This window comes from Diospyros lotus, chromosome 6 (assembly GCF_014633365.1).
Source record: "Diospyros lotus cultivar Yz01 chromosome 6, ASM1463336v1, whole genome shotgun sequence".
Classification (NCBI taxonomy): Eukaryota; Viridiplantae; Streptophyta; class Magnoliopsida; order Ericales; family Ebenaceae; genus Diospyros; species Diospyros lotus.
In genome coordinates this window covers 8,012,019-8,037,015 of record NC_068343.1, presented here as the reverse complement: position 1 = coordinate 8,037,015, position 24,997 = coordinate 8,012,019, and the positions used below count along the sequence as shown (strand labels likewise).

General features: G+C 40.1%; 1 protein-coding gene across 3 annotated transcripts in view; it reads right to left on the bottom strand.

Annotated features, from left to right (window-relative positions):
- Positions 1 to 24,997, bottom strand: part of LOC127803806 (uncharacterized) — a 43,053-nt gene that overhangs the window by 9,078 nt on the left and 8,978 nt on the right. For all 3 annotated transcript variants that reach the window (XM_052340330.1, XM_052340331.1, XM_052340332.1), the window contains 3 exons: positions 8,083 to 8,192; positions 7,821 to 7,956; positions 7,518 to 7,616 (listed from right to left, as the gene is read on the bottom strand). In XM_052340330.1, the coding sequence (XP_052196290.1) occupies positions 7,518 to 7,616; positions 7,821 to 7,956; positions 8,083 to 8,192 (345 nt within the window). The remainder of the gene's footprint in view (positions 1 to 7,517; positions 7,617 to 7,820; positions 7,957 to 8,082; positions 8,193 to 24,997) is intronic.

Below are 24,997 nucleotides of genomic sequence, written 5' to 3'. Positions count from 1 at the left end.
TTGGAAACCTTCACTAAGAGGCATAGGCTATCCTCTAAAGTCAATAGAGAGGAGACTCCTTACAATGGGATGAACAGAGGAAGTAGCCAGCCCTGGACGAGGAGTGGATCAATGGGAAGGAATCCACTGGCCCCAACCCTAGCCAAGGCTTTGACTATAGACCAGAAGAGGCAATTGGGGCTTTGCTTCCGGTGTGGGGAGAAGTATGGTCAAGGGCATCAATGTAAGAGGCTGTTGTTGACAATAGACGGCCAGGGAGAAGAGGAAGGGGAAGCAGAGGACAAGGAAGAACAAGGGGAACCTATTGAAGGCAAAGAGGGTGGAGAAATATCAATGCACGCCTTGCAAGGCCAAGCCTCAGGTAGGGTGCTAAAGGTGAAAGGGGTAGTAGGAAAGAGGAAATTGATAGTCCTTATTGACAGTGGCAACACTCATAGTTTCTTCGATGAGGAAACAACCACTATTCTCCAATGCAACTTACATGACACACCCCCACTATCAGTCTTGATAGCTAATGGGAGTTGGATGGTGAGTCAATTTAAGTGTGTTGGGTTCAAATAGATGATGAATGGGCATGAGTTTTCTATTGATCTGCAAATCCTAAGGTTGGGGGGATGCCATATTGTACTGGGGTCAATTGGATGTGTACTGTAAGCCCCCTCGTATTTGACTTCAATACCTTAGAAGTCACCTTTGATAGAGAAGGCCAAAAGGTGACTAGTGGGGTGCCAAGATGTAGGGGAGTGCAAGGCTGTATCGGGAAAAAGGCTACAAAGACTATTAGAGCGGGGAGGGGGGGGGGGGGGGGGGGGGGGGGGGGAGATAGCTACACTCCCTATATGCTTGGGAGATAGAGGTGGAGGAAGAGGAGGAACATGCTGGAAGTAAGCAAAGGAGTGGAGGGCAGAATACGGCCAAGGCCTTGACATCAACAACCACTCAGGTACACCTTCATGGCCCAATTCACACACTGTTAATGGAGTTTGAGGATTTATTTGCCACACCTTCCACACTTCCCCCTCCTCAATTCCTTAACTAGTCCATCCATCTTAAACCAAATAGTGAACCTATCAACCTCAGAGCCTATCGATATTCACCTGTCCAAAAGGCCAAAATCGAGAAACTGATTAAGGACATGTTGGCCAAATCCCTTATCCAACCAAGCCAGAGCCCATTTGCTTCCCCAATTCTCTTAGTAAAGAAAAATGATGGTTCATGGAGGTTCAGCGTGGACTATAGGCAACTCAACTCCATAACCATCAAAAATAAGTTCCTCATTCCCATTATTGAGGACCTCCTAGATAAGTTATTCGGGGCCTCTATTTTTTCCGCGCTGGACCTCACCTCAGGGTACCACCAAATTAGAATGAACCCTGAGGATTGCCCTAAAATAGCCTTCCGCACCCATCAAGGACACTATTAAGTTCTTGGTCATGCCCTTTGGCCTCACAAACGCACTTGCAACCTTCCAAGCCCTCATGAACCACATCTTTGCTCCCTACCTTCGAAAATTTGTGCTAGTATTCTTCGATGACATCCTAGTATACAGCCCTAATCTAGACCATCACCTAATCTATCTAAGGAAGGCCTTTGAAATCCTCAAACACCATCAACTCTATGTGAAGAGGTCCAAATGTACTTTTGCAGAGGCTAGAGTGGAATATCTTGGCCATATCATATCTAGCCAGGGGGTAAGTACTAGCCCCCAAAAGATTGCAGTTATGAAACAATGGCCAAAACCTAAGACCCTGAAGGAGTTGAGAGGGTTCCTAGGACTCACGAGCTACTATAAGAGGTTTATCAAAGGGTATGGAGTGATTAGTAAGCCCCTCACCAGTTTGCTAAAAAAGAACAGCTTCCAATGGGGTTTAGAGGCTGAGGATGCTTTTGAGTCCCTTAAGGAGGCCATGACCCAAGCTCCCATCCTAGCATTATCGGACTTCTCCAAAGAGTTCATCTCGGAAACGAATGCCTGTGACACGGGAATAGGGGCAATCTTAATTCAAGAAGGCAGGCCAATAGCTTATCTCTAAGTCAAGCTCTTACTCCCAGGCATCTTGGCCTAAGTATCTATGACAAAGAGCTGTTGGTCGTCCCAATGGTTGTGGAGAAGTAAAGGTAATACCTAGAAGGCCAGCCATTTCTAATCAGGACAAACCATGAGAGCTTGAAATTTTTGTCATAGCAAAGGGCTCACAATCAGCTACAAAGGAAGGGAGTCTCTAAGCTAATGGGGTTTGCGTTTGACTACATGATCCAATATAGAAAGGAGAAAAAGAATTTAGTGGCAAATGCCTTGTCTAGAGGGGAGATTGAGGGAAGTTGCCACGCAATCTCAGCCCTTGTACCTAATTGGGTGTAGGGCATAGCCAATAGCTATAAGTATACTAGCTGGATCAAGGAGGTTCTGGCCCGCTCATCTGTGCAACCCCAAGATGACTCGGGATATGCTATAAAAGGAGGAGGATATGCTATAAAAGGAGGACTGCTCATATACAATGGTAGGGTGGTGATTGGAGAGGATGAGCAATTGAAGAAGAAAATTTTACAGTCTCTACATGATTCCCCATTGGAGGGCATTCGAGGTTGAATGTAACCTACCCTACCATCAAGTTAGGTAGCTATTCTACTGGCCAGGGCTCAAGAAGGTTGTGACAAGGTATGTTTTAAGGTGCAACACCTGCTAAAGATGCAAGCACGAACAGGTGCCTTACCCAAGACTTCTCCAACCCTTGGAGATACCATCCCAGACGTGGGAATAGGTTACTATGGACTTCATCGAAGGGCTGCCCAAGTCTGAAGATTTTGACACACCCCTTTACTGCTACAGAGGTGGCAAGGAGACTAATGGACAATGTATTTAAGCTGCATGGGTTGCCACAAGCCGTGATTTCAAATAGGGATAAGGTATTTACCAATTAATTCTGGAAAACCTTATTCCAAGGACTGGGAATAAGATTGAGTTTGTCATCAACTTACCACCCGGAAACTGATGGGCAAACTGAACAGGAGAATCAATGCTTAGAGACATACCTAAGGTGTATGTGCTTTACCCGACAGAGGAGTTGGAATAGATGGATGGCTTTGGCACAATGGTGGTATAACATCAACTATCACACTGCCCACAAGAGGACTCCCTTTGAAGCCCTGTTCGGATATCCATCCTCTCTCATCCCTGCTATTATGCACTACACCCCATCTGAGACCATGGCATATCAGTATTTACAGGCCAAACAAGAGGCCTTGCAGGTGATCGAGAGAGAATTTACCATGGCCCAACAAAGGATAAAGCAGATGGCGGATAGACACCACACAAATAGGGCTTTTAAGGTGGGTGAGGAGGTCATTTTGAAGGTGAAGAGGTTCCAACACCACCTTTTCACTAAGGGCCCTACATTAAAAATCAGTCCCAAGTACTATGGGCCTTTCAGGATTATTGAGAAGGTATGTCCCGTGGCCTATAGGTTGTTGCTTCCTGATGGGGTGGGGTTACATCTGGTGTTCCATGTCTCCCTTTTGAAGAAGGCAGTGGGCACTACAGAAAGGATAAGCCAAGAGGTACCAAAGTTGAATGAAGATCCCATAGTAGAAGTGAAGCCCAAGGTAGTCTTGGACAAAAAAGTGGTTTACCAAGACTCCCTACCTCTCACACAGGTCTTGGTGCAATGGACCCATTTGCACCCCGACAACATACTTGGGAGTACCTCCCGAACCTTCTCCAACGGTATCCCAAAGTGGCCAGCCTTTTGTGATTTCTTGGGGACAAGAAATACTTCAAGGGGGGGAGAGTTGTCACAGCCCAAAGGTAATCTTGTAATTGGGTATATATGATTAGTAGGGGAGTTATACAATTGTATCTAGAGGCTCTATGTAGGGGATTAGAGCCAAGTGCACATGGCCACTTGAGCTGATCTAGAAGTTGTAAATAACTACCTCTCCAATAAATAAGAGAATACCAACGAGGATGGAGATCATGTGAGGATTATATCACTGATCTTTTCCCTCCTACTTCTCTCTTTCTATCTGTCTTTCTCTTCTTTCCCTCTCTTTCTCATATTCGTCCTTCCCGCCTATTCTCGGTTCTTCCTTAATTACGGGAGAACCTTCCTATCAGATCGGAGATCTGACAGACATTTCCTATCCCTTTAAAATTTTCTTGTCCTCTAGAAAATCAAAGAAGCTACACAACTTGGGGAAATTGAACTAGGAGATCAGGCGGATATTCCCTAGTGTTGTTAGATGGGTGTAAATGGTACCATTGAACGAGTACTTGAATAAGGGAAACTTGGTTTCGGTAGATGCTTCTGGAATATGGCATCTACTGTTAATTCCTACAATTTTGCCTTTCTTGTAGCCTACTTAACTGTTGCAGGTTGCAACATTCACTATTGGCCTAAGTTCTTCACTTAGGCCACTTATAAAACTCGAAACAAAATATGCTTCCAAAATAGAGGGGTTGGTAATGATCACTGGTGATTTAAGTTCTTCAAACTTGGTTTGATATTCCAAACTGTTACAACCTGTCTCAACTTGTTAATTTCTTTTGTAGTCATATTTCTATCACCAAACCTTTCACAAAAATCCTCCACAAAATCTGTCTATTGACAATTATCTCGTAACTAGATCCATTCTCGAAACCAAGCATCTGCAACATCATTTAAATAAGTAGAGGCTAAAGTAATTCTTTGCTAATCCGGAATATTATACGAGGTAAAGAGTTTTTGACATCGCCTAACCCACCACCTAGGTTTTCGGCAGTCAAACATTGGTATTTCCAGCTTTGGCAATGGTAAATAAGGCTGATTAGACGCAATCTGTACCTCCTGCCTCTTTTCTACCACTCTTTCAACTACATTTTCTCCTATTACAACAGGTTCAATTTCTAGCTCCGAAATTGTTCCATTTCCTTGTAGGATTGGATCAAATCGTTCCCTTGGAGGAAAATCATTTGGAAGACTCACCTGAGGCAGTATGGAGAACATAAGCATGATGCCGTCCAGTCTTCTTGCTAATCCGTCCATGGAAGCCTCAAATTTCCCGTCCAACACAAGGATCACATCATGATTTCGGCTGGATCTAGATTCTAGCGAGTCTCCTTGAGCTTGGAGATCAGAAACAGTTGCATTCACTTGTTGCAACTAAGCCTTGAATTGCTTCATCCAAGTTCCATCAGCCATGGCAATTTTCTGAGAGACTGAATCGGTGGCCTAAGACTTGCTTTGATACCAAATTGTCAAGACCTTAGGTTTTAAATCTAGGGTTTCTAGTTGGCCATTGTGGAAGAAGAGAGAGAGAGAGAGAGCGAATGGATAGAGAGAAAATGAGAGAACTTGAAATTAATTTATTCATAATGTCTTGGCACAAAGTGGCATAGCCTTATATATTGCTATCCACAACAGTTAATTGCAAACAAGGGGTGAATGGAACTATCAATTTCACACCTTCAATTTGATCATATGATGGCTATAAATATAGAAAATTCTATCAACTATATCCTAAGAACTAGGAATTCAAAATACAATTTTAGATTTACAATACAACAATAGATAAACCTTAGAAATATTCTCCTGACTTTTAGGAATAACTGTCATCTTATCTTCTCTTGATCTGATTTGTCTTCATTCTTTTTCTCTTATTCAGACCACCCTTTATAATTCGGAATTATCCTTCTAATCATCGGAATTTCCTCCTCAACAAATTGCTTACATTGTAACAAATTCTACTAATAGCTTATTACAATTACAGTAGTTGTAATAATTGCAGTTGAAACAACTTCAATTGCTTTCTGCTATCTCCTATCTCCTAATTGTGCTGATCATGACACCTCAAAGATCAAGAAATTGTAACAGCAATCCATGTTAAAAAATTCCAACATAGATTGACTGCCGCAAGATTCCCAATGGCGTTAGATGGACAACGCTTTAATATCAAAGAAATCACACCAAGAAATTGCTTGTTGCGTTAGAGGAAAACAAATTTGTATACCAACAAGGTTCAATTTGTTCAATGGCCATATTCTAAATTCTTATCCATTACAAATGAAATTATCAAGGTTAAAGGCCAAGCTGAATCTATACAACACTTTTCTCCAGAAAAAAATCTATTGTGCTATTCAATTTCCTTCCTACACATTACAACATTGGAAAATAAAATTGGAAAGGTTAAACAAAAAAATTTCCAAATAGAAGATAAAGAAGTTTGCATGGATTATTTACATATTTGCACACTCTTACATAACTATTATTTGGTTGTTAAACGTAAATGCTCTTTCCTCCTCAAAAGCTACCTAAGCTCCTAACGGTGGGACTAAGGTCATATACAGAGTTAACACAACATGTGCATCTCAAAATGAATACCAAATACAATAAAAAGAACAGTGTGTAATACCCCAAGACCCCAGAGAATGATAGTATATATCGAGAATAAGTAAGGTATTAAGCAATACCAGTTGGATATCTTTTGGGCTAAATGTAGGCAAAGAACTCCTAGATTAAGCGTGCTTGAGTTGGGGAAGTTTAAGGATGGGTGACCTCTTGAGAAGTTTGCATAGATCCATCAGGGTAAGTTGTTCCGATCCTTCTTATCGCATAATGTGGGATGTTACAGGTGGTATCAAGGCCAACCTGGCCTGTGTGTTGGGACCATGTACTAGCCTAAGGCTGGGGGTACTGCACCGGGGACACTGGACGTGAAAGAGCTAGGAGCAGTCATAAGGTCGCATGACACATGACGAGGACGTTATATGCTTAAGGGGGGAGAATGTAATACCCCAAGAGGTCAGAGAATGGTAGTATATATTGAGGATAAGTAAGGAAGGAAACAACACCAGTTAGATACCTTTTGGACTAAATGTAGGCAAAAAATTCCCGGGTTAAGCGTGCTTGAGCTGGAGAAGTTCAAGGATGAGTGACCCCCTGGGAAGCTCACGTAAGCCTATCAGGGTAAGTTGTTCCGGTCCTTTCTATCACTCGATGTCGGATGTTACACAGTGATTATAAACTATAAAATGTATTTATGGCCTTTTTGGGAGTGTTGTAGGTTGATTGAAAAGTTGTCGCACATTTTGCATTCTTTGGCAAATCACAAAAGGTGCCCTTTTTTCAGTAGAATTTTTGTTTTTTGTTTTTTTTCCCGATGGAAGAGAAGTGGGAATTTGGAGTTTTTGCTGTGGAGGAGAAGCAGAAGCACTTTCAAATCAATTAAAAATATTCTTGCAGAAGAAAAAATTTCAAATCAATACTAAACAGATCCTCTTCTTTAAAATCATTATATCCCATGCTATGCCTAAGTTTCCTGTTAAATCTTCTTGAGGCTCTAAAAATCTCTCCAACAACCTTAACTGGTGAATCTCAGAAGCACAGATATGGCTGTGGAATGATATAGGCGTGGTAACTTCCAAAAGATATACATAGGCACAATAAAAGCATAACTAATGCAAGTGATGGGGTTGATGGAGAATGACTAAAATATTATGGAGGCTATAACAAAAAACAGAGTATAATGAAAAAGTAAAGTACCTGAAATGCTTGAAATAAATCCCCTTTGGCAAATCTCAGGCTATCAACAGCCCCTTGTCTTGTAATCTCTACAGCATGGGCAAGGTCTTGTATATCTACCTGAAATCAGAATAAACTCCCAATTTATTTGAGCTAGAATAGAATGTAATCCACAACACAGACACATAAACAAGGGGCTGATGGGTTAACAAGCAAGAAGCAAACACATACTTCCATGTATTGCTAGTGATGCTAATACCTATGGATTCTATAACCCCAACAAGTGATGAACAAGGATAGATGTATTTCCTCATAATGACTCACCTCATCAAAAGGAGGTGCCTCATACAAGCTTTCCTGGGGTGTTGCAGGTGGATCACGTTCCTCAAGGAGCAACCTCTTAGTAAGATCAGAAATAGGTGATGAAATTCCTTGATTAAAGCAAAATCCTTTGTGTATGCTGTATATTGTAGGGAGACCATCAGAATTTGTAACAAAAATGTTGCAATATGAGGGAGAAGGAGATAGAGGAAAGGGGCGAAGATCAGTGTTGATTGGAAGTAGATGGATCAAGTTGATGGCTGACCTTATCAAATATCTTAGAGTCAGAGAAAGGATTGGATCATATGCCAATAAATGAGCAGTTAAAACAGAAGACATCAACCCAGCAATTTCAGACCTCCTTCTTTCAGACCACTGAAATAAACACAGCCAAGCATATTACACATCCAACACATACACTAACAAAAGTCAAACAACAGACCATCAATGTGGCAAAGAAGTCATGGTCAAGTGCACAGCTATATGAGATCACAGGTTATAAAGGGCACAGCTATATGAGATCACACGTTTTTCAATAAATCTACATGGGCAAACCAGAAGGCAAATAAAACACAATAACAATCACATGTTCTATGCCAAGAAACATATATAGCCAAACTGTTAAAAGTTGAATTTAAACACAACAATGCCAATCAAAAAACAGATTGTAGGACATCAACCAGAAAACAACAACGAAACTTAACTTGAGCCAATGAATGAGAATAGGAATATTGTGTTTTGAAGAAGAGAGAAAAATGTTTCAATATTTTATTCATGTGTTAGGTATATATACAGCTCTACTAGGTACAACTTAGGAAAGCAGTATGTACAAGGCTAAGCATGTACTGTTGGCCTAGCCTCCCTCTATTGAAATTTATAGTAAATTGTACAATAATTAAGGCTAAAATTAAGACCTAGATTATAGCTAATTACATCTAATCACAAGCTTAATTGACTACTAATTGACAGCAAATCTTTGACTACTAATTACATGCTAATTGATAGTTATTCCTTGATTTGTGGCAAATCTTCCTTGATTTATGGCAACTCTAATTGATTTTTTTGTCTTGATTCACTGCCTTGATTCACAACACTCCCTCTCAAGTTGGTGAATAAGTATTGTCCATTCCCAGCTTGGCTATAATCTTGTGGAAGACAGGACTAGGGAGTCCCTTAGTTAGAACATCAGCTAGCTGGGATTCACTTAGTATATAAGGAGTACAAATAAGCCCTCTGTCCAATTTCTCTTTAATAAAATGTCAATCAACCTTAATGTGTTTTGTTCGGTCATGTTGTACAGGATTGCATGCAATGCTGATAGCGGATTTATTATTACAATAGAGTTTCATAGGACTATCCCACTTGAGAATCAAGTCTTCAACAATAATTTTCAACCATAGCAATTCACATATACCTTGTGCCATTGCTCGAAATTCTGATTCTACACTCAATTTAGCCACAACAGTTTGCTTTTTACTCCTCCAAGTAACTAGATTTCCTCCTAAGAAAGTGCAATACCATGTGGTAGACCTCCTATCAACCGTTGAACTTGCATAATCTACATCGGTATAGGACTCTAGGGTAAATGTAGCTCCATTTTTTAACAAAATTCCCTTTCCTAGAGTGCCTTTAAGGTAGTGCAGAATTCTATAAACTGCTTGCAAATGAAACTCCTTGGGTTTGTGCATAAACTAACTTACTATGCTAACTGCATAGGCTATGTTTGGCCTTGTGTGAGATAGATAAATCAACCTGCCAACTAATCTTTGATAGGCTTCTTTGTCGATATCCTTGTCTCCCTCTGCTTCTCCTAGTTTGTGATTAGAATCAATCGGGATGCTGGCTGGTTTGCCAACCAATTTCCTTGTGTCCCTCAAAAGGTCAAGAACATACTTGTGTTGAGATATGAATATCCCATGCCTAGATCGTGCCGCCACTTCAATACCTAGGAAATATTTTAAATTCCCTAGTTCCTTGATTTCAAATTCCATAGCCAAATATCTCCCCAAGTTCTGTCTCTCCTTTTCATCGTTCCTTGTCACTATAATATCATCTACATAAACAATAAGGGCTGTAACTGAACCTTAACCTGAGTGTTTTATGAACAAAGTGTGATCCCCTTAGATTGGTTTACACCCCATGGTTTGCATCACCTTGAAAAATCTCCCAAACCAAGCTTTAGGTGATTGTTTCAAGCCATATAGTGCCCTTCCTGAGTTTGCAAACTTTAGTTCCAGGTCTGTTTTCATTAAATCCTAAAGGTATATCCATGTAGATCTCCTCCTCAAGGTCTCCGTGTAAGAAAGCATTCTTCGCATCGAATTGCTGTAAAGGCCAGTAAAAAATAACGGCTAGAGACAAAAGAATTCTTACTGTGTTCATTTTGGCTATTGCAACAAAAGTTTCTTGATAGTCAATTCCATATGTTTGGATGTATCCCTTAGCTACCAACCGAACTTCATACCTTTCAAGTGACCCATCTACTTTATATTTGACTGTGAAGACCCATTTGCTGCCCACCGATTTCTTTCCTTTTGGAAAATCCACAATTTCCCAAGTATTGTTCTTGTCCAGGGCTTGCATTTCAACACTCATAGCATTCTTCCACTTTTAACACTTTAATGCCTCTGATAATGTAGTAGGAATGAATACTGTATGAATGTTTGCAAGAAAGCTTTTATGAGTTGGAGAGAACCTTTGAAAGGATAAAAAATGAGATAATGGATATAAGGGATATTTTGTACGCTCTTGAGTTCCTTTTCTAAGGCTATGGGCAAGTCTATTTCTACCCTAGAATCAGTCTTAGAATGTGAGCTAAGAGACCTTACCTCATTTCCAGAATCTGGTTCTGATGATAGGTGCAGCCTTGGTTCAGGTTCTGGATTAGTCCTTGTGTAAATCTGTGAAAAATAGTCGTTGGTAATGGTATGTCCCTTTCCAAGGTCATGGGGTTCAAGGAGGTTTGATATAGGAGATTCTAGTTCATGGTAAGCAAGTTGAGGCTGGTTTTCTTGTGTAGGGGTAAGGGCAAGTTCTGTAATTGTATGGGTAGGAGTACGGTCTTTAGGATTTGCAAATTTGGGTAAAGATTCAGGCATGGGATTGGGTGCAGCTTCAGGTTTATGCACTTCAAGTGGAAATGAGGTAAGGAGTGCATAGATTCATCATTATCTTCCATAATTGAAATCTCCCTCTAAAGATAAGGTTGAGAAAAATAGGATTCATGCTCAACAAAGATAACATCAGTAGTGATTAGAAACCTTTTAGTGGGAGGCTGATAGCATTTGTATCCTTTTTGATGAGAAGGATATCCCACAAAGACGCATTTAGCTACTCAAGGATCCAATTTCCCTCTATTATGGCTATGAACATGAACAAAAGAAACACACCCCAACACTCTAGGTCTGAGGGGAGATGTGGAAGAAAGACCTAGATAGAAGTGAGATAACATGGCCATTAGAGTTTGAAAATTTAACATGCGCAATGGCAAGGGATTGATGGTGCAAGTTGTTGTAAGGACTGCTTCCTCCCAAAATTGTTTAAGCACATTAAGCTGAAACAACAAGGCCCTAATGGTATCTAAAAGGTGATTATTCTTTCTTTCTGCAAGGCCATTTTGTTGTGGGGTAGAAACAACAAGAAGACTCATGAATAATACCCCTTTGATGGAAATAGATGGAAAGACTCTAGTTAAAATAATCTCGATCATTATCAAACCTAAACCGTTTGATTTGAGCCCCAAATTGAGATTGGATCATTGAGAAAAAAATTTGGAGGATGTCACTCACATCAAATTTAGATTTAAGGAGAAATATCCATGTAACCCGTGTAATGAATGTGACAAACCAACATGCACCAAAAATATTTGGAATAGTTGATGGATCCCAAATATCACTATGAATTAAATCAAAAGGAAAAAGGCTTCTATTATTATTAGGAGGAAAAACAACACGCTTGTGCTTGGCAAATTCACAAATGTCATAATGAAATTTGCTAATATCTAGATTTGTAAACAAAGAAGGGAACATAATCTTGAGTATGGAGAAAGCAGGATGTCTTAGCCTATAATGATGCAGTCAAATAGTGTCCTTGTGGAGCTAATATTGTTCAAAGAGGTAGGTTAGGGGCTAGTTCCATTTGGGAGCAGTTTGTTTCTCAGATTTGTCAAGGTAGTATAATCCATCTTGTTCCTTAGCACGCCCAATCATCGGTCCTGAGACCTAATCCTAAAATAAGCAACAAAAAGGTAGAAAAATAACTTTGCAGTTGACATCAGAAGATAATTTAGATACTAAAAGGAGACATGAAGGACATTTTTAAGAGTGAGAATAGGGTTGATTGTAATCTCCTATGCCAGCTACCATGATTAACGAACCATTAGCAGTAGCTATTTTTCTATGGCTAGAACAAGAAGCATTTGAGTGAATGAACTAGGAGAAAGGTGTCATATAATCAGTGGTGCCAGAATCAATGATCCAGGAATCTAGAGAATTAGTATCAGGGGCATTTAAAGCATAGGAAATAAGAGGTTTACCTAAATGTATCAAGGAGTAGTTACCTAAGATAGATGGTTTGTCCAAGGTACTTAGGAATTGCCTCAACCTTTCAACCTCCTTCTAGTTGAATTCTTTCTGTTCTTTTGGTTCATGGATATGGTCTAGACACTTGAATCTACTTACCATTTTGCTGCCATTGGCAATGGTCACTGCCAACAGAAGAGTTGCCTGCATGAACCATTGTAAGTTTAAGGCAGTATCCTCATCTAGGAAGCTATGTGTGCTTTTAATGTCGATGAGGATCATCACTCTCCTCTTTCCCAGTAAACCCTTCACCTTAATTATCTTCTCAGACGGGCAGCCCTCCAAGGCATGTAATGATATCTCTCCACCTTCCTCATCGACAGCTCCATTCCCTACAACCTCCAATTCACAAGCCTCTTCTGCTCCTTCATCTTCCTCTTCTTCTTGACCCTCCATTTGTATCAAGTCCCTAGAGTTGGGTCTGGACAATTATGGAATTCTAGACATAATAGAATAGAGAGAGGGAGAGAGAAATAAAGAGTGTTAAAGATTGTCTAGAGTTAGTGATAGGTTAATATATAGATTTGTATACGATTATAAGATTAGTTGATAGGTGGGTGGCTCTCTTGTAATATTAGTTATTAGTAGAGGGAAAAATCGGAAATATCATAACCGGCCCTAGGAAATATCACCCTATTTTCTATAAATAGGGCAAGGGAGGCTGAGAGACTAAAACCGCATGTTCTCTTCTAATTTCGCGAGAGCCTAGAGAGTGAGAAAGTTGTAGTCTTGTACACTTTTGGGAAGGTTGGTATCGTGAGAGAGAGAAGAGGGAAGTCTTGTACTGTTTTCATCAATAAAGAAGGCTGCTCAGTGGTGGTTTCAAGGCTGAATGTAGTGCCAATACAATTGGCATGAACCAGGATAAAATTTTGTCTTCTTATGTGGTTTGCATGTTTTATTTCCTGTTATGTTCTTTGATTAATTTTTGTTCTTTATTATTTGTTTGCTTTGTGGTTTCTTGGCCGGTGTGTTGAGAGTGATTGAGAGTGTGATCGGGAGGTGTTTGATTGGTTTCTTGAGAGGAACAAAGGGTGCCAGTGCTTCCAATTTATAACAGAGAGAGATAAAAGAATAATTTTGCTATTCAATCCCCCTTCTCCTATCACCTTAGGTTACATATATAGCCCTCTCCTTAACCATCCAACTGTTATAATAACTGACTATTACAACAACATATAATTGAATATTACAACTACTACCATCTAACTAACTATTACAAATATAACTAACTACTAAATATAATAATTACAATTGTAATTTATTATTACAACTATAATTTATTAATATTCCCTTCCTACCCCTGAGATCATGACAATTTTCCTCCCTCTTTAAACAATTCTTGTCCCCAAGAATTTAGAGGAGACCACAGCCCTAGGGAATTGCTTCAACAAGTCTAGCAGGTTTTCCCAAGTGGTGTGCTCCAGAGGTGGGACCACTGTACCAAAACCTAAGTTATGGGCAATGAATCTTGGTAGATGACCATCTTCTCCACAATAGCCCAAGGTTCAACCACTTCTTTCATTTCTTCTGCTATAGGTGGCAAATTCTGGCTCACCTTAATCAGGGGTTCCTTAACTTGCTTGAGCAACGAAACATGAAACACAAGGTGAGAATTCACTCCCTCAGGAAGTTGCAACCTGTAAGCAACTTTGCCCACCTTGACCACTATAAAGGAAGGCCCAAAATACTTAGAACTCAGCTTAGAATTAAGTTGCTTGTAATCTATGCAAAATCTCCATGTTCTATCTTTCTTTTTGATAAGAAGGACTGGAGATGCATAGGGGCTTTGGTTAGGTTGAATTATGGAGGCGCTTAGCATGGATTTAACTTGCTTTTCAATCTCTAATTTCTGAATAGGAGAATATCTATAGGCTCTAATGTTAACAGGGGCTAAATTTGGCTTAAGATGAATGGAATGGTCTAAGGGTCGTTGGGGTGGCAAAGAATTTGGCTCATCAAACAAGTCCTTAAATTCTATTAAAAGTAAGGGCAAGTCTTCTAAAAATTGTACCTTATTTGAGAGCTTGGACTCAATAGATGTAGCTGTAGGTTGTTGTTCCTTCAAACAGTCATCTTCTTCTATTCTCACAGCTTGTATGGAATACAATTGTGTTATTTGGCCACCCTTTTTCAGCATCATTTTTTGTAGTTTCTTTCCCCCAATCATCTTGCACTCCCCTTGTTCCAAGCTACCCAGGAAGGTTAGCCTTCTACCCTCAATTTCCATAGTTACCTCCAACTTGTTAAAATCAAAAGTCAAAAGGCTAATAGTCCTCATCCAATCTACCCCAAGGACAATGTTGCATCCCCCCAATTCAAGAACTCTGAGATTTGCCATGAATTCCTGCTCCTGCATCACCCACTTGAATCCCATACATTTGTAATGACTATACATTCTACTCCCATTTGCTACCGTCACTGATAGGGGAGTGGTTGCTATTAACAGGCACTTAAGGCTGGTAGCAGTAACTTCACTAAGGAAGCTATGGGGGCTCCCATTATCAATCAACACCATCAACCTCTTTTTCCCCACATGACCCTTCACCTTAATGATCTGCCCCATAGGACTCCCTTTTAAAGCGTGGAAGGATATTTCCCCTCCTTCCTCCCCTTGCAACTCTTCTTGGATGACATCTTCTTCTTCCTTTTCCTCATCTGACGCTTCCATATTCATCAATTGTCTCTTACATTAGTGCCCGAGGCTGTACTTGTCGCCACACTTGTAGCAAAGCCCTAATAGCCTTCTTTGTTCCATAAGAGGGTTCTTAGTACCATTGTTACTATATGGTACATTGGTTGCCACCCGATTAGACCCCGCAAGCATAGGCTGATGATTCCCTCCTGTTGATTATCCAGCCATCACACCCGGCCTATTTGGGACCTTATGTCTCTTGAAAATGGCCTCCAACATCAATTCTTATAACCCTACGCTTTTAGTTGCCTGCCTCACAAATGCAAGCATCATCATCTTCACCATTGAACGCAACTCCTTCCTCAAACCACTTATAAAAGTAGACACCAAGTACTGCTCTATTAAACCCGACTGCACAATACATACAATTGACCTCAATTCCTCAAATTTCACATGGTAATCCACCAATGTCCCTTCTTGTTTAAGTTTGTTGAATTCCTCAATCACATCTGTCATGCTCCTTTCTCCAAACCGTTTACATAGTGCTGGAAATATGCTAAAATCAAGAGAGATTTGTCCTTGATCCTAGAATATTGTAAATATAGTAAGTCAAGAATGTAGTTTAGGATGCTGTCAATATTTAGATTATTTTCTTCCTTTTTTTGTTCATAATCCTCTCCTTAAAAGAGGATGTTGTTCTTGCTCATTTCAATCTATGAAGACAAATTGTCTTTGGTTATTTCTAAGATGGTATCAGAGCTGGATTAAATCCCAGTCATCCACTTCGTGTGAGGCTCTTCGCGCAACCATCTACGCCTCCTCTATTGGCCTCTCGATTGGTTGTTGATGCCTGGATTCGGCAATTCCCAGCCTTCGCCAAGCCTGAATCTGCTGGTCGCGGCCACCCAAAATTGACCCAAGGTCATCTTCTCTGTCGCGTCCTCCATCATCAACCGCCAGGATTCTTTCTACCGCCTGCGAGTGCAAGCTGTGTTCGATTGGGTCGGCTGTGTTCGCTTCAGCCACTGCCGATTGCTCACGACCTCTCTACCGTGACCAGCGTTCGCTTCCGAACGGTGACACCCACTCCGATTGGGTCCACTGTGTTCGCTTCAGCCACTGCCGATTGCTCGCGACTTCTCTACCTCGACCAGTTTCAGTCACTGTTGTTGCACAGCGCAGCGCAGCCGCACGTCGCAGCCACCGTAGCCACTGGAAAGCACTGTCGCAATTGTTTCTTCTGCACAACGCAGGGGCCACAGTCGTTCACAACATTACTGTTGCAACCGCTTATGCAGAGAGCCGCGACCGCCTTCTGCTTACTGGCACCTTACATTGACAGCAACTAATTTTGCAGCCATCTCCCAGATCTTAGTAACCTTGCTTGCTTCATTTCCTTTTTGTTTTTTCCTCTTCCAGCGTGAAAGTTATGTCGGAAGTCACTTCCGAAACATCCTTAAATCCTGCCGCTGCTATCCAAACAAAATATCCAGTGACCCAGCCAAACCATTCAAGTACCCATTCTGTCCAAATCACCACCATTCGTTTAAATGGTGATAATTTTCTTCGCTAGTCTCAATCTGTTCGGATGTATATCCGCGGGCAAGGAAAAATTGGCTACATTACTGGCGACAAAAAGGAACCTGCAGTAGATGATCCAGCACACTCTGTTTGGGATGCTGAAAACTCTATGGTCATGACATGGCTGGTTAATTCCATGGATGAAGATATCAGTTCTAATTATATGTGTTATCCTACTGCAAAGGAGTTGTGGGATAATGTAAATCAGATGTACTCTGACCTAGGTAACCAATCTCAGGTTTTTGAGTTAACTTTGAAGCTGGGAGAGATTCGATAAGGAGACGATTCTGTTACTAAATACTTCCATTCCTTGAAGAGACTGTGGCAAGATCTTGACCTCTTCAACACTTATGAGCGAAAATCTACTGAAGATTGCAACCACCACAAGAAAATGGTTGAAGATGGCCGTATTTACAAGTTTCTTGCTGGTCTCAATATTGAGTTCGATGAGGTCCGAGGGAGGATTATTGGCCGATCCCCCCTACCTCCCATTGGTGAAGTATTTGCTGAGGTTAGAAGAGAAGAAAGCCGAATGAGTGTCATGCTCGGCAAAAAAATTGCTGATGAGTCCATTGAAAATTCTGCCTTGTTTACTAATACAGCTGCCTACAAGGCTGCACATTACCAGCATAGAAGCAGTGAGCGGCCTCGGGTCTGGTGTGACCATTGCAACAAGCCACGCCATACTCGTGAGACTTGTTGGAAAATTCATGGCAAACCTGCCAATTGGAAGTGTTAGCAAATGAGTTGATTTGTCCTGATATTATTTCCTTTTCTTGGTTGATTGATTGTAAATTGTAGATTAGAATCTTTTATTTTCTTCTATTTCTTGTAAGCAGCTTCCTAATTTGTTTAAGGAAGATTGCTAAGTTAGAGAGTTGCCTAACTCATTTAGGCTAACTTAGGAAGGTATCCAACTTAGGAGATATTCTAAACTTGGCAACCTCTCTGTATATATGTTGTGTTCGGCTAAGTTGATAATTGATTGGAAGTTTTTCCTAGTTTTTTGACATGGTATCAGAGCCATAGGGTTTCGGTGATTGTTTGTAACCGAGATACCTTGATCCATTTTTTCCTTCCAACCATAGTATGGGCGACATTGGAGAATCGGAAGGTACGACCGAAGTCACAGCCACAGGTGCTGTTACGGGGGGTTCCAGCCATGGGATAAGTACTGGAGGAGAGGTTCCGATTATTCAAGCGACTTATAGGTTGAGCGGAAAAAATTATCTCAAGTGGTCTCAATTAATCAAGACCTTCTTGAAAGGCAAGGGGAAATTGAGCCACTTGGAGGGAACCGGGCCTCAAAAGGAGGATCCCACGTACGCTGCATGGGATGAAGAAGACTCATTAGTCATGTCATGGCTTTGGAGCGCTATGAATCCAGAGATTAGCGATACGGTAATGTTTCTAACTACGGCTAAGGAGATATGGGATGCTATGAGGACTACCTACTCCAAAATCAATAATGCTGCACAGATTTATGAAATCAGAACAAAAGTGGCAGCAACAAAACAAGGCAACTGATCTGTTACAGAGTACTCTAATCTGTTGCAGATTTTGTGGCAAGAATTGGATCACTATCAGTGCATCTAGATGAAGTGCAGCGAGGATGCAGTCATTCAAAAGAGATTTGTGGAGAAAGAACGGATCTATGACTTCTTAGCTAGGCTAAACTTGGAGTATGATGCTGTTAGGATCCAAATCCTAGGTAAATCTGACCTACCTTCTTTAAATGAAGTTATTGCTATTATTCGAGGGGAAGAAGGTAGGAGAGGAGTGATGTTAGAGAATCATCAGTTAGAGGGATCAGCATTACTCACTATAAAGGGGGCTGGTTGTGGAAGGTGGATTAAAGAAGGTAGAAGACAGGTGGATTCAAATGGAAGTACCATAGATAGAGATAATTTGTGGTGCACTTTTTGCAAAAAGCCGAGGCACACAGTTGATAAATGCTGGAAGCTCCATGGAAAACCAGTTAGAGGAGGACAACATCCACAATCTAAGCCTAATGGGCAGTCATATATGGCTAACAGTCAGCTGGGATCGGGAGAGATCAATGGCCGACAACAAGTGGAAGGCAAAGGCATTGAACAAGCTGACTTTATGGGGCTGAAACAAGAAGAAATTGAGAAGTTGAGGACCCTATTAGGCTCACTTGAGAAGGAACTAGGAGCAAGTTCTTCAAATCTTGCTCTCACAGGTATTACTCTCAATTCTTCCAGTTTAAAAGTTTCAGATTTAGGTTTTAAACCAGATTGGGTTCTTGACACTGGTGCCACCGACCATATGACCTATTCTTCCCAAAAATTCCTATCCTACAAGCCTTGTCCAAGCACCAAAAAGATTGTTCTGGCTGATGGATCCCTAACTACTGTTGCTGGAATAGGGGACATCAGTGTGAACAATCTTTTGATCCTAAGAGATGTTCTTCATGTTCCTAAACTTTACACCAACCTCATCTCTATTAAAAAACTGACTCAAGATGCTAATTGCCTTGCTATCTTCTCTCCAACCTCTTGTGAATTTCAGGAAAGGGACTCGAGGAAGATGATTGGGTATGCTAAGGTGAAAGAGGGGCTATACTATCTTAAAGAATTTAGTAAACTGAAATATGTTCCTCCTATGTCCTTTTTAGCTAAATCCAATAAAGATACCCTATGGCTTCATCATTTTCACGTAGGGCATCCATCATTTGTGGTTCTTCAATCTATGTATCCCTCTTTGTTCAAGGGATTAGATAATAGGGAATTTCAATGTGATATTTGTCAATTTGCTAAGCATAAAAGAGCTTCATTTTCTCTTAATAATACTCGAAGTGTTCTTCCTTTCAATTTAATTCATAGTGACATATGGGGTCCTTCTCCTATCCCTAACATTTCGGGTGCAATGTGGTTTGTGTTATTTGTTGATGATTGTACCCGTGTAATGTGGTTATACATTCTTAAAAACAAATCAGATGTTTGTTCCATTTTTCAAAATTTCTACACCATGATTAAAAACTAATTTGGTGTTGAAATTAAAAGAGTGAGAACCGACAATGCCAAGGATTTTTTCAATCAAACTCTCTCTCATTTCTTTCAAGAGAGAGGTGTGATCCATGAATCATCATGTGTTTATACTCCCCAGCAAAATGGGCTAGCTGAGAGGAAGAATGGTCACTTATTAACAATTACAAGAGCATTGGGCTAGCTGAGAGGAAGAATGGTCACTTATTAACAGTTACAAGAGCATTGTTGTTTCATAATAATGTGCCTAAACACTATTGGGGAGAGGCTGTTCTAACTGCAACTTATCTTATCAATAGGCTTCCTTCAAGAAACCTTGGTCTCAAAAGTCCAATTCAGCTTCTTACTAAAGGATTTCCAAACTTTGTTCCCACAGATTTGTGTCCTAAAGTATTTGGCAGCTTAGTTTTTATTCATAACCATTCTCCTCATAGGGGAAAATTGGATCCTAGGGCCCTCAAATGTGTCTTTATTGGCTATTCTCCTACTCAAAAGGGTTATAAATGTTTCCATCCTCCATCCAAAAAATTCTTTGTCTCAGCTGATGTTAAATTTGTGGAAGATCAGTTATATTTCCAGAATTTCTACACTCATGGGGAGACTGATTTCTTAGGTGGAAATGCAAAGGAGTTATATCTTCCTACTCTTCCATGTTCCTCTTCAGCTTGTCCTAGATGTTCCTCCACTCTTTCAGCTTGTCCTAATCCTCAGAATTGTGCTAATACCGATGTAAGAGAAACTATTCAGTTACATTCTAAACCTCTGAAAGTGTATACAAGAAAGAGAGCCCCAGAACTTCCATCTAAGCATGCTGAATTATCTAACTTAAGTCCTGATCAGTGCAGTCCAGCATCTGACTCCCACCAGAATTCTATTCCATCTTCTCCTGAAGCTAAACATACTTCACCAACATCTCTTCCAGTTGACCATCAGCCATCTACACTCAATTTAGATGATCTAGATGTCCCAATTGCCCTAAAGAAGGGAACCCGAGCCTGCACCCAACATCCATTACACTTATTTCTCAGTTATTCTAATCTGTCCCCAGCTTACAAGGCCTTCTTAACCAATGTCTCTTCCATACCAATTCCAAAAAACCTATCTGAAGCTTTAAGCAGTGAGAATTGGAAGGAAGCCATGAGAGTTGAGATGAATGCTCTTGAAAAGAACCATACTTGGAATCTGATAGAACTTCCTAAAGGCAAGAAACCAGTGAGATGTAGATGGGTTTTCACTGTCAAATACAAATCAGATGGCTCTTTAGAAAGGTACAAAGCTAGGTTGATGGCCAAAGGTTATACCCAAACATATGGTTTGGATTATCTTGAAACATTTGCTCTGGTGGCCAAAATGAACACTGTTCGGGTTCTATTATCATTGGCAGCCACTTTAAACTGGCCTTTGTATCGATATGATGTTAAAAATGTGTTTTTACATGGTGACTTAGAGGAAGAGATTTATATGGAGGTTCCTCCTGGATTTGGGTTTCCTAATCAAGGAAAAAACTTAGCATGTCGCTTAAACAAAGCTCTCTATGGACTGAAACAGTCACCGAGAGCTTGGTTTGGAGATTTGCCAAAGTAATGTTTGGTTTGGGCTTATAAGCAAAGTCAAGGGGATCACACATTGTTTATTCACCACTCTCCAACTGGTAAACTAACTGCTTTACTAGTGTATGTGGATGATATAATTGTGACAGGTGATGATCAAGATAGAATTGTAGCATTGAAGGAGTGTTTGACTCAGGAATTTGAAATAAAGGAGCTTGGGAACCTAAAGTATTTTTTGGGCATTGAAGTGGCTAGGTCTAAGAAAGGTATTTTCATTTCTCAACATAAATATGTGTTAGATCTCTTGCAAGAAACCAATATGCTAGGCTGCAGGGTTCTTGATACTCCAATTGAGCAAAATCATCAAATTGGTGAAGACATGGAGGGAGGTGCTGTTGATAAAGAGTCTTACCAACGGTTAGTAGGAAGGCTAATCTATCTCTCTCATACTCGGCCGGATATTGCATATGCTGTGGGAGTAGCAAGTCAATTTATGCATAGTCCAAAAGAGGGTCATCTTAAAGCTGTGCATCGTATTCTTCATTACCTTAAGAGTGCTCTTGGTAAAGGTATTTTATTTAAGACGGGTGGCCCTATGTCTTTGGAAGCCTACACGGATGCCGACTATGCTGGTTCCCTTGTTGATAGGCGGTCCACCTCCGGTTATTGCACATTTCTATGTGGCAATCTTGTTACTTGGCGTAGTAAGAAACAAAATGTGATGGCAAGGTCTAGTGCTGAAGCTGAGTTTCGATCTATGGCATTGGGAATTTGTGAGTTATTATGGCTCAAGATTATTTTAGATGACTTACGGATTCGATGGACAGCTCCTATGAGATTATATTGTGACAACAAATCGGCCATTAACATTACTCACAACTCGGTTCAACATGATAGGACTAAATATGTTGAGGTGGATCGACACTTCATTAAAGAGAAGCTTGACAATGGTTTAATTTGTACTCCTTTCATTCCTACTGGTGGACAGCTTGCTGATGTCTTTACCAAAGGCTTATCGGGTGGTGTTTTTCACAAGATCCTCAGCAAGATGGGAATGTATGACATACACTCTCCATCTTGAGGGGGAGTGTTAGCAAATGAGTTGATTTGTCCTGATATTATTTCCTTTTCTTGGTTGATTGATTGTAAATTGTATATTAGAATCTTTTATTTTCTTCTATTTCTTGTAAGCAGCTTCCTAATTTGTTTCTTTTATTTTCTTCTATTTCTTGTAAGCAGCTTCCTAATTTGTTTAAGGAAGATTGCTAAGTTAGAGAGTTGCCTAACTCATTTAGGCTAACTTAGGAAGGTATCCAACTTAGGAGATATCCTAAACTTGGCAACCTCTCTGTATATATGTTGTGTTCGGCTAAGTTGATAATTGATTGGAAGTTTTTCCTGATTTTTTGACAGGAAGAGCAACAAGCGAGGAGACAAGAGCAGTAACCATGGGGTCCCTACTGCAAATGAGGTTGACACAGGTCCCTTCAACAAAGAGCAGAATGATCAACTCTTGAAGCTGTTACAATCCAGTTCCTCATCTGGTATTCCTAGTGTTTCCTTGGCACACACAGGTAGAAAACCTAAAGCTCTTTCTTATCTACATTCCTCTCCATGGGTTATTGATTCCGGAGCCTCCGATCATATGACTAGTTCTCCTTATTTATTTAATACCTATTCTCCTAGCTCTGGAAATGAAAAAATCAGAATTGCCGATGGTAGTTTTTCATCTATTGCAGCAAAAGGTCTTATTCAACTAACCGAAAAAATTAATCTCCATTCTGTTCTTCATGTTCCTAACTTGGCCTGCAATCTTTTGTCTGTTAGTAAACTTTGCAAAGACTCTAACTGTCGTGTTACTTTCTTTGAATCCTATTGTGAATTTCAAGACCAGAACTTGGGGATGATGATTGGGCGTGCTAGGATGATTGAAGGTCTTTACTACTTTGATGAAAAGTCTTCTGGTAATAAAAAAGCTCAGGGCTTTAGTAGTACTAGTTCAATTCCTGTTCAAGACACAATTATGCTATGGCATCTTAGACTAGGACATCCTAGTTTTACCTATATGAAACATTTATTTCCTGAATTATTTAAAAAAATGGATTGTTCTTCTTTTCAATGTGAAAGTTGCATCTTGGCAAAAAATCATCATTCTAAATATTTACCAAAGCCCTACCAAGCATCCAAACCCTTTTATATAATTCATAGTGATGTTTGGGGCCCATTTAAAATTTATACTCTATTTGGAAAAACATGGTATGTTACCTTTATAGACGATCATACTCGTTTGTGTTAGGTTTATTTGATGCACAAAAAATCTAAAGTGGAAACTTTATTCAAAAACTTTTACACTATGATTGAAAACCAATTTTAAACCAAAATTGGCATTTTACACACTGACAATGGCACCGAGTATTTCAATAAGCACTTGGGGGATTTTTTGAAAACCAAAGGTATTCATCACCAAACTACTTGTCGGTATACTCCTCAACAAAATGGCATTGCTGAACGTAAAAATCAACATTTACTCGAAATAGCACGTGCCATCATGTTTTCTATGCATGTTCCAAAATATTTATGGGGCGAAGCTGTTTTAACGGCGTCCTATTTGATAAATAGGATGCCTACTAAAGTATTAAAGTACCAAACCCCCCTTGAGTGCCTCAAAGACATTTTTCCCAACACTAGATTACATTCGGACCTTCCCATCAAAGTTTTTGGATGTACTGTGTATGTTCATATGCCTACTCAATTTCGCTCAAAACTTGATCCTAGGGCAGTCAAATGTGTTTTCTTGGGTTATACCTCTCATAAAAAAGGCTATAAGTGTTATGATCCTCTCACAAAAAAGACTCACGTGAGTATGGATGTCTCATTTGTTGAAAACAAACCCTATTTTACCAAAAATTCCCTTCAGGGGGAGAACCATGAAGCTGAAGACAATTTTTGGAATGTTTTTGTCCCCCTTCCAAATGCAATTTGTCCTACTCAGGAATCACATGTTTCTGATAATGGTCACCTAGGAGATTCTAGTTCTTTGATGCCAAGTAAAGGAGTTTCTCGGGTAGGGGGAGAATTACTACAAACTGATCATAATGATCTAAATTCTGAGCTTCAGGTTTATACCAGAAAGAGATTTCATCAAAAGAACAAAGACTTGAATGCCAATTCTGCACAAAACCAGTCTGAAAACCTGATAAATGGCACTGTAAGTTCAAGAACTCCCACTTCAACTTCTAGTCCACCTCCTTTTACTTTACCTAATAGTTCCAAAATTGATTCTTCAACTATTTCCAATCATTTACCTACTATTTCTGATCTTGATATTCCTATAGCAATTAGGAAAGGTGTCAGGAGTTGCATTAAATATCCTATTGCTAAATACCTCTCCTACCACAGATTATCTAAGAATCATAAGGCTTTCACATCTAGGATTTCACACTTGTTTATGCCAAGGAATATACAGGAAGCTTTGGATGATCCAAACTGGAAATTAGCAGTTATAGAGGAGATGAATGCTCTAAGGAGAAGTGGTACTTGGGAGATAGTTAACTTGCCCAGAGACAAAAAAATAGTAGGGTGTAAATGGGTGTTTACAATAAAATGTAAGGCTAACAGGAGTGTTGACAGGTACAAAGCCAGACTAGTGGCTAAAGGCTTCACCCAGACTTATGGGATTGATTATCAGGAGACCTTTGCTCCTGTGGCAAAAATAAACTCTATCAGAGTTTTGTTGTCTCTTGCAGTAAATTCAGATTGGCCTCTACACCAACTTGATGTCAAAAATGCGTTTCTTAACAGTGATCTTGAAGAGGAGGTCTTTATG